This window comes from Protopterus annectens, chromosome 3.part0 (genome assembly GCF_019279795.1).
Source record: "Protopterus annectens isolate FY-2018-M chromosome 3.part0, PAN1.0, whole genome shotgun sequence".
NCBI classification, from domain to species: domain Eukaryota; kingdom Metazoa; phylum Chordata; order Ceratodontiformes; family Protopteridae; genus Protopterus; species Protopterus annectens.
The window spans coordinates 1521322449-1521333005 of NC_056731.1; the positions used below are offsets into that span (position 1 = coordinate 1521322449).

The 10557-nt window shown below is 42.2% G+C and overlaps 1 protein-coding gene across 1 annotated transcript in view; it reads left to right on the forward strand.

Annotated features, from left to right (window-relative positions):
• SMCHD1 (structural maintenance of chromosomes flexible hinge domain containing 1) overlaps window positions 1–10557 on the forward strand; it is a 3546415-nt gene that overhangs the window by 196309 nt on the left and 3339549 nt on the right. Inside the window, exon 2 of the mRNA XM_044065561.1 lies at window positions 8232–8307. Coding sequence (XP_043921496.1) covers window positions 8232–8307 — 76 coding nt within the window. The remainder of the gene's footprint in view (window positions 1–8231; window positions 8308–10557) is intronic.

Sequence of the window (10557 nt, forward strand, 5' to 3'; positions counted from 1 at the left end):
CAAGTTACCTACTTTCATATCTAACTTCTCTAGTGCACACTGCAGAGTGCATTCTTTTCAATCTTACCTTTAAGCATCCCTGTTACTAGCACTTTCTCTAATACCTAAAAAGATCATCTCTACTTGACTCCAAGTAGACTTTTCTCTATCTGTTAAACCTAGCACTTGCTCCTACAGTACTTATTACCTTGATACGGCACTCTTATAGATAGCACCCCAAAAAGGCAAACCCCCATTTCTCGGTCACCCACGTCCCCGGAATCTCTTTTAAAGTTTTTTGTCTAGTCCTTCTAGCATGTCGAGGGATCAGTTGCTAGTGTCCTCTCCTGCTCAGCTGGTGAACCTGGGAATATTGAGGCAATGTTACAATTGCCTCATGTACACAGACAACCCTCTCCTCCTCCCACAAAACACAAATACATGCGAGAGATGCAACTATATGGCCAAACTGGAGGCTGAGCTCTCTCAACATAGGACTGGCAAGACCAGTCAGGAGGAGAAGGTTACCACACACACTATAGACCCAGTCTCACATAGTACCATCACAACCTCAAATCATACACATAAACACACAAAGACATACTCGGTGGCTCTGATCAAAAATCTACCAAAACAGCAGAGGCCACCAAAGCAGACACCCAAACAACCACCACCTCAGAACACAACACCTGCAACACATAGACCTCACAGTCAGAGTGTCAAACAGTCACAGCCCTTAAGGCCAAACACAATGCCAGACACACTAGTCATTGGTGACTCCATAGTCAGACACACTGACGCCCCGCCACCAGACTGAGTAAGGAGAAGGTCACAGTAAGCTGCCTGTCGGGCGCTAGAATCCGCCACATAATGCAAGCACTCAGGTCTCTCAACAGCAGGTACAAATACGACTCAGTCATTGTCCACGCTGGTGTAAACGACCTGAGATGTACCTCCTTGGACTACATGAAAAGAGACATTGAGGAGCTGTCTGATTATGTAGCCCAGGCAGGTATGACCCTGACCTTGAGCAGTATCCTACCTTCACCAAGAATGATGCCACAATACAGAGATAAGATGATCAGCTTTAACAATTGGCTTAAACTCTGGTGTCATTCAAAGGGGATCCAATGTCTCTCTGCCTGGGATGACATGCTGGACAAGCCACGCTGCTTCACAAGGGACGGCTTGCACCTGTCAGCCCTGGGATTCCGGATATTGGCAAAGGCTCTTGCCACCCGCATAGTGCCTTTTTTAGGCAAGGCTCAAATTCTAAACCTACCACCCTAGAACACAAAAAGGAAAAACTAAGGGTAATGCTGCTCAATGCCAGAAGTCTAAATCTCAAAATGCACGCACTCGAGGCCCTTCTCAGTATGGAGAACATCGATGTCTGTGCAGTGACAGAAACCTGGTTCAAGGCTCCTGAGAGCACCCCAGCACTATCAGGTTTTACCTCTTATCATGTGTTCCGCCCCAAAATCCGGACAATACCAAGAAAGGAGGGGGTATCCATATTCATCAAGGACACCCACACCTCAAGACTGGTGGCAACGCACGATGCATCGGAGACCATCCAGGTGCAATTAACCATAGGCAAGACTGCTCTGCAAATTGTAGCATGTTACAGGCCACCCTCACAAACTCAGGAACCTCACATGGCCTTCCTGAAAACACTAGAGGGGATAAATGTATCACCAAACACCATCATACTAGGTGACTTCAATTACCCTAATATAGACTGGGAACACTACTCAAGCCCAAACACCCTAGCCCAAAAGTTCCTGGAATTCATAAACTCAAATGCCATGGAACAACTAGTCACCATCCCCACAAGAGGAGAAAACATACTTGATCTCATCATCACGAAATGGGAGCACAATGTTCAACACCGGAAGTATACCCCTCACTGGTGAGATCAGATCACAAACTAATCTCGCTGGAGGTCCTCATCCCACCCCCCTGAAATAAAAAAGACCACAGTAAAGAACTTCTCGAAAGCTGACTTCACACTTCTAAAGACTAGTGTGGTCTCCTTTAAGGCCCCCGAGCCGGCGGAAAACAGTACTCAAGCCGCTGAATCACTTACAAATGCCTTCTACCAGCACCTGCAGGACTGCATGGATAAGGCAATCCCAAGCAAAACAAAGACACTTTGTACCAAAGGCAAGCGTCCAGTCTGGTGGACCCCAGCCATAAACAAACTCTACAACAAAAGGAGGAAGCTACTACAAGATAGAGCAAAATCCTTAAAAGGTAAGACACCCTTGATCACTGTAAGTAAAAAACTAAGAGCTCTCATAAAAACATCCAAAGCAAATTTTGAGAGAAAAATAGCTAAAGACACAAAAGACAATCATAAGGCCTTCTTTAGCTATGTTAGAAACCTGGGAGGAAACTCCCAGATATGCTCAGAACTAGTTCAAAATGATGTGAAGATTACTGATCCTACAGACATTGCCAACATACTGGCTGACAGGTTCAGTGCAAACTTCTCCCCCAAAAGTAGAGCTATCTATACCAAGCGATTGCAGCCCCCCAAACATCTCCAACGCCCAAGTGAGAACTGCTCTCTCCAAAGCAAAAACACAGCATCCATGGGACCTGATGGTGTCCCCAGCTGTGTGCTCCACGAACTCAACGAGGAATTAAACCCACAGCTAGGACAGCTGTTTAATCATAGTCTTACCTCTGGATACATACCCAGGGAGTGGCGCACTGCAACTGTGGTCCCACTTCACAAAGGCGGTGCCTCCACCGACCCTGGAAATTACCGCCCATTAGCTTGACAAGCCTTATCTGCAAAGCCATGGAGAGGATCATAATGGACCTCATAAATAAAGACATAGGGAATTTGCAGACTTTGGATCCATCCCAGTTTGGCTTTGTCAAAGGCAGATCATGCCTTCTAAACTTGGTTGACTTTTTCAAACAGTCACCAAAGCCATTGATGAGGGAAAGGCAGTCCATACAGCCTACCTCGATCTGGCGAAGGCCTTCGATACAATACCCCACTCGGGTATCATTGAAAAATCATCAGCTTAAATGTTAACCCATACATCACAAGATTGGTTGCAAACTGGCTGAGTGACAGAACCCACAGGGTCAGAGTTGCTGGCGCCATGTCAGACTCAAAGCCTGTCACAAGTGGTGTACCACAGGGCTCAGTCCTGGGCCCACTCTTGTTTGGCATCTACTTTTCCAAGTACAAGCAAACACAGGAGGGTTATGGCTGACAAAGTTTGCAGATGACTGCAAACTGGGCCATAGTAGAAAACACATCTGACACAGATATCCTTCAGAAGGGTCCCACAGAAACGGATAACTGGTGCCAGGGCCATGGCCTAAAGTTAAATGCCAAAAATGCATAGTCATACCCTTCGGGAAAAACAAGGTTACCCCTAGCTACCAAATAGGTGGCAATCCACTGAGCACAGAAGAAGTTATCAGGGACCTGGGGACCCAGGTTGATAGTAGTCTGTCATTCGACACCCATGTAGCTAAAGTAGTTAGGAAGACCTTCTACATTGCCCACCTTATCATGAAGGGATTCTCGTCTAGATCAAGGGAGGTCATAGTCTCCCTATACTCATCACTCATCAGACCAATGATTGAGTACAATGCCCCATTCGGAATGTATCTGACCCGACACTTGCAGCAGCTGGAGAGGCCACAAAAGTTCCTCACCAAAAGGATAAAGGGTCTCAAACATCTGTCCTATGCTGCCCGACTGAAAGAACTCCAGCTCTATTCAGTCGCCACCGCATGCTCAGAGGTGACCTTTGCCTAACATACAAGGCCATGTCAAACCCAGATTTGATGAATATGCTTCACCTCAAAAATCTAGATCCGTCAGAGCCACAAGGGCGGGAGACTTAAACCTCGACACGGCTATTAATAGGACGTGCTGGAGGGATAGATTCATCACCCAAAGACTCCCTATGCTGTGGAATAAAATCCCGGTATATGTGAGGCAGAGCACCTCGCTGGCCTTGTTCAAGAGAAATCTTGACCAATGGATGGGAGATCGCAGATATACCCCAGGGATTACCTCAGTGTCACTGCTCGACAGAGGCACAGCAAAATAATGGGTATAGTTCCCCATACTAAAGGGGTGGCGTAAGCCACAAAACTATGGGCTAGGCTTGTAAATGCCCTCGGGCAGATAGCCTAGTATGAACCTATGAACCTATTGAGTTTTCTTCTAAATGACTATAAAGTCTGTTGGCATCAGTTTTATTAAATAGTTTATATGTCATTGGAAGGCAAGTTATTGATCTATAGTTTTTAGGACCGCTTACAGGTTCACTCTTGGCTTTTTTTTTTTTTTTCGTTTGTTTTGTTTTTTGTTGTATGCCTCCCTAGACTGTATGAGGAGAGACATGATTGAGATGTCAGAATGTGTCCAAGGCAGGTAAGAACCTAGCCGTGAGCAACATTTTATATTCCCACAAACCACGAACAAAGTACATCCATAAAAAAAAAAAGAGCAAGCAGAGGCATGGTTTGGGTTGTTGTTCTGCCAACTGGCCATCCTCTCCGAGTGTCAGACTGAAAGTTCTAAAATCTAAAAAAAAAAATGTGGAATCATCAACTGGCTCATCTCCCACCTCATTTATGCTGACCACATTCCTCTAACAAGTATGGTCAGAGATTTCTGGACTTCATAAATACAAATTCACTTGAGCAGTTAGTCCACACACCAACTAAGGGAGAGCTCTGGTCCCCTACTAGTTGTAACTCCCTCCCTAGTTAAATAGGACTATAAATCAGTCACACTCAGCTTAAGACTGAAGCCAGAAGCATCCTCCAATAACTCTGTACTCCGTGATTGTGCTAAAGCTAATCTACGAAAACTGAGCAGTGACCTGGCTAAATTTAACTTCCCCTTCAAACCTGATGACACCTGTTGTTATGTGGAATCCTTTAATGCCAAATTCTCTGCACATGTCGTAAGCCACAGAGATGCATCTGCTCACATCTGAAACAAATACAATGCCAAATTTAAAAGTAAACCCCTGACATGGAACCCAAATATAAACAGGCTTTACAATATAAGAAAAAAGCTCATTGCATGCAAAAAAAACCCAATAAATACATTTTAGACTCTAGATGCCAAAAACATACTTGCTAAACTTTCTTAGGGAGCTCTGGACCCTGATCAAATTAGCCATAGCTAGATACAAAGTAAAAACAACCACAAATCCTTTCACCATGTTAGAAACCTCAGAAACAGTGCTCAGCACATTGCAGAGTAATAGAAAACGACGTTACATATTTGTACCTTGAGGACATAGACAGTCCACTGTCAGTTACATTAAGCTCTACCTTCATCCAGCCATCCCTCCTTTACATATCCAGATCACATATCAGCATCTACACCCCCATCCTCAAATCTCCCAAGAACAAATTCTGGAAGCACTATCCAAGACCATGAGCATTGCTTTTATGTGGCTGGATAACATACCATGATTCCTACTGATCAGTCTGAAACAGGATCTGTCAACCCCCCACAGAGGCTATTCATTATCAGCCTCCAAACAGGTGGTGGTCCAGCAAAATGGAAGATGACTTTAGCCATCCCATTTCACAAAGGTAGGGCATAAACAGACCCAGGTAATTATTTCCGCATAAGTGTGATCAGTCTCGTCTGTAAGGTTCTAGAATGGATCATTAATAGAATAAAAAAAAAAAAAAAAGACTTGGGCAACCTACAGACTTTTGACCCAAGCCATTGTAGTTTTTGTCAAGGGCCAATCCTGCCTACTTAACCTGGTTGACTTTTTTGAGAAGGTTGCTGCAGCAGTGGATGAGGGAAAATAGATACACGCACATTGCATAGCTGAACCTTATAAAGGCATTCAGCACCATCCTACACTCAAATTTAGTTGATAAACTCACCCTGGTAAATGTAAATCCTTATGTATCATGTTGTATAGCAAACTGGTTCACTAATCAAACCCAAGAAATTATGGTGGGTGGCTCTACCCACTTCCAAAACAGCTGTCACTAGTGGTATACTCCAAGGTTCATTGCTTGGTCCACTCTGCTTTAGCATTTACTACTTGGATGTCAGAACTGAACACGTTTGCATATGAATGTGAACTTGGTGCCATCATAAATTGTTCAGAAGATTCAAGTCTTCTAATAGGGCCTTTACCAAACAAATAGGTGTCAAAACCATGGCCTAAAACTTAATGCAAAAAGATTTATAATAGTATCCTTCCACACAAGCATGATGTCTCCTGTAACTATTAAATTAACAACATATCCTGAGTAGATCCATTAGTTACGGACCTGGGAACATATGCAGACAATGAGCTGTCCTTCGATCACCATGTAGCCACTACTTTTAGAAGGTCCTTTTTCATTGCACGGCTTATTAGTAAGGGTATGACTTCCAGGTCAAGAAATGTGAACATTCCACTGCATTTAGCACTTCTTTGGTTGATCAGCAAGTGTAATGCCCCTTCAGTATGTACCTGTCTAAATGCTTGAAACAACTTGAATAACCACAAAGCTTTCTCACTACAAAAATCAAGGATGCAAGTCATAAAGGAATCGCTTACCATCTCAAAACCCTGCCCCTATTCTTGGTGTCTTACAGGCGACTGAGGTGTGATCTCTGACTCGCTTACAGAGCCTCAGCTGACCCAGTCTTTCACATCTGCAAGTCCAGTATTAACATAAGCACCCACTCAAAATATGTAAAACTCTTCTGCAATGTAAGTGGAACAAGTTGGAGGGATAGATATAGAACACACAGAATACCACTTCTCGGGAATTGTTTTCTTCTGCTCTTAAAGCAAAGTCAGTCTCTTGCTGTATTCAAGCATAATGTGGATGACTGGATGGGAATCTGCAAGTTCACCACTGGTTTGGCAGTGTTGGCCCTTTAGGTAACATGTCTGCAGGTCTCTAGGCTATTCAAACTTAAAATACAATGGCCCTGGGTTAGTTTTAGAGTTAAAATTCAAGGGCTAAAAACGTCTTGGGAGTGCATGGCTAGGCTCCATAGCCTAGTAGGTATCTACAAACCAAAGTAGTGAGTTGTAGATAGTTGAAACTGGCTTTAAGAATAGTCAAGGCTAGTGTAGAGAGGGTATTGAAGTAGCAAGTTTTATGAGCAAGTCCACCAGCAGATTGGGTTGTGTGCTTGTGCGATGTTTGAGACATTTGTAAATTATATTTATTTGATGAAGTGAGAGCTACAGTGGGGGAAAGAGAGCAGCTCTGTTGATGTGTTTTGTATCTGATATAAGGCAGGCCTTTGTCCTGCAAAGCAGACTCACTTTCTTATGCTGAGTAATACTGAGTATGTCGTGTCTTTTATCAAAGTGAAAACCCTCTTATTTAAATGTGGAAACTACATTCACACCTTTTCCTTTCATAATTTTCTGTAGATTTAAGTGTGTGATCTGTACCAAGAGAGATATGACCAAATCGTTTAATGCGAATTTGATGAATTCAGGAATAAATTCATTTGAAGGCTGCCATAGCATGACATTCTGTAAAGCAGACGCTGGATATTTGTTTGATGTTTGGCCTGCTTAATCACTACTGAAGAAACTAAAGTTATTATTTTGCTTAGGAGGAAGAAACTACACTTCAGAATATGCAGTTAAATGTAAATTAATGCTAATGAAAAGTCAGTATTGGCTCTGATAATGCTTATCAGTAGTTCTGGAAGTTTAAAATGTGTCCACTTTCTAATGGTGTATCTCTGTAAAAATCTGTTTTTTCACTTAAGAATTTCCAGAAGATGCTATTCCAGTTATTTTGTAGTTCAGAATTAAGACTGCGTCAGACCACTTAAGATTTGCCTTAAAACCTTCCATTAGTGTCTTCAGTGTTGTTGGGCACTCTGCAATTAAAAATTCTCATCTGCTTGCAGTATAGTCACATTTGTGGTTGGTCATTCTTAAATATTGTAGAAAAGAAGGGAAAACTCAGCATGGAATCATATTAAGCAGTTTTTAATTAGCCAATAAATTATATTTGCACAGCTGGATTGACTTGATTGCTGTAGCAGTGTCCAGTCTGTGTAATGCTTGGCAACATAGGCAATTTTATTGAGAGTCAAAGGTATCAGTCATTTGTTTAATCGTGCTGTTATAATTCTTGAAGTAAAATGTAGATACATCAAGTGTGTGTAATTGCATTTAACAGTAAACCGGTTATAACACATTTATGTGAATGTTTTTATAGGATTTGAAAGCTTTTTAAGTGAAAGTATTTCTCTTTGTCCTCAGATGTTTGATATCCCTTACGATGACAGCTTTGTTATTACAACAACATACAGAAAGGAGATCACGGAGACAAATTTTAGTAAGTAGTTTCCTTTATGAATTATAAATTATTCTGATAGACAAGTACAGTAATGCTGCAAGACCAAGCAGACTTAACATGTGGTTACATTAGCATTTTTTTATTACATTTGTTAACCAGGTAAATGAGCTGGTCAAAAGACCCTCTTCAGCTGTAACCTGTGCACAAAAAGGAACAGCAGTAAAACATTGATAATATACTAATTAAAATTCACAAAGCATTAGGTTTGAAGATGTTTATGTGCATTAAGCTTACAGAAGTAGTTACAGTTCTTAAGAAGTGGGAGTCTGTTTGAATCCGACAATTAGAAATAGGACATAGGTAGATAAATCAGTTTTGTATACATGTAATAAATAATAGGCTCAGACTTCCAAACATTTGCAATATAAAGAGTTTTCTGCAGGTGTAGGCTTAACACAGTGAGCAGTGGAAGAAATATGCATACATTTTTTTTTTATTAATTTGTTGATTGATTGCTTTTGTTTGCTGGAAAGTCTAACTGGGCACAGGACCCATTTTTCAGTGGAGACCCGGGGAGAAAGTCTCCAGTGTCAAGCAGCAATAAATGACAGTATCATTCGAATGATGATAATATGCAGTAATATGTACAACATCACATATATTAAGGCCAGTACATAATGCATGATAGTAACTATGTTGGTGGCTTTCTATAGTACATATCTTCCTGGTTGCTAACTTGAATAGAAGACGTAAAGAGACCAACTGCACTAGGTATAATTAAACAGCGATTCTGTAGCATTTTTATGTATGTATACATTAAATATATATGTATAGATTGCTGAAAATGTTAGTGAGAAGGGAATGCTAAATGAGTGTGTGTGTGTGTGTGTGTGTGTGTGTGTGTGTGTGTGTGTGTGTGTGTGTGTGTGTGTAGAAGTGCATACATCTTTATCAAAAGGGGTATATTAGTTGCCATTGGCTTACAAATGTTCGTATAAGCGATTGAAGTCAGCATAGAGCGATAAAGCTCTGATTGTTGTCCAGGGAATCCGAATTTAATTAGCAGCCCAGGGGGTTTGATGACACTAGCAGTGGAGGATGGGTATGCCCATCCTGGGGTGGAAGGACTGGGCAGGAGCAGGATGCACATATCCACAGTCCCTTGCAGGAGGGTGGTGGTGCGTTAGGTGTTCTAAGGGTGGGGCTTCAATTCAGAAAGCCTAAACCTAATGGCAGTCCTCATTAGTGAGTGCATAGGAGTAGGCAGTTGCAGGGGAGGGCATTGTGAGTCCTTGTGGTGATGTGTGTTGCCTATCCACCTGCCCAGGGACAGGAATAGACTTAACATAAAGTGTTCCCATTGCAGAGATGCTGGTAAAAGCACAAATTCTCCCGAGTTTGCCTGATTGTTAGTTGCCTTTGGACATCTCTTTCAGTAGTTGATCTGGGGATTTCCCAGTGCTTGGGGGAAAAAATGGATTTAAGTCTGATAGGTAGAGGCTTGGTGGGCAGCAGGCTGAAGGTGTGGGGTACATAAATAAATGTTAATGTATTCCTGGCTTTGTTGCATATGGGATGAAGCCGTTACTTGAAATATAAAGATTTGTTTCAACCGCCATTGCCAGCTCACATGTCTTGAGGGGGAAGAGAAACATTTAGTCTACTGCATTAGTGGTATCTACTAGAAGGCATAAGTATTGCCAGTGGTAGTAGTATTGGGCCTAACAATACTCACAATATGAAGATCCAGGAGATTCATGTTCAGTACTGCACATGCGTGTTCCATGAGCTGAAAATCTTGCACTGCTGTCTTGGGCATTGTGCTAGATTGACCCACCTTAAACTGACTAGCTCTACTGCCTGCCACCCGATACTGTCTTCTTAGGAGGGATGGGACTGGTAAGGTCAGAACTGGGGAATAAATAAACTGCAAGGCACTCGCCCCATGGAGGAAATTGTCTTTGTTTTTGCCGTGAATAAGGGGAATTGAAGTAATGGGGACAGTAATTGAATAGGATGTTGGACTCTTGCCTGTCCAGGACCTGGTGTGCCCCTTACTAAGGAGGTTGATAATGTCTCCCTACTCCTTCAGGAGGAACAAATATATCAGTTGGGTGAATGTCTATGACCCATTTGGTCAGTCATGGGGACAGAAGAGAGGGAAATGTTCTTACACTGTATTTCTCAAAAGGTAGCCTTTTAGGATTTGCATGCTGTCATGGAAGCATTTTCTTGCAGCTTTCTTGAAAAAATGTCATGTTAACTAACTTCAGAAAATTCTGAGGGTTT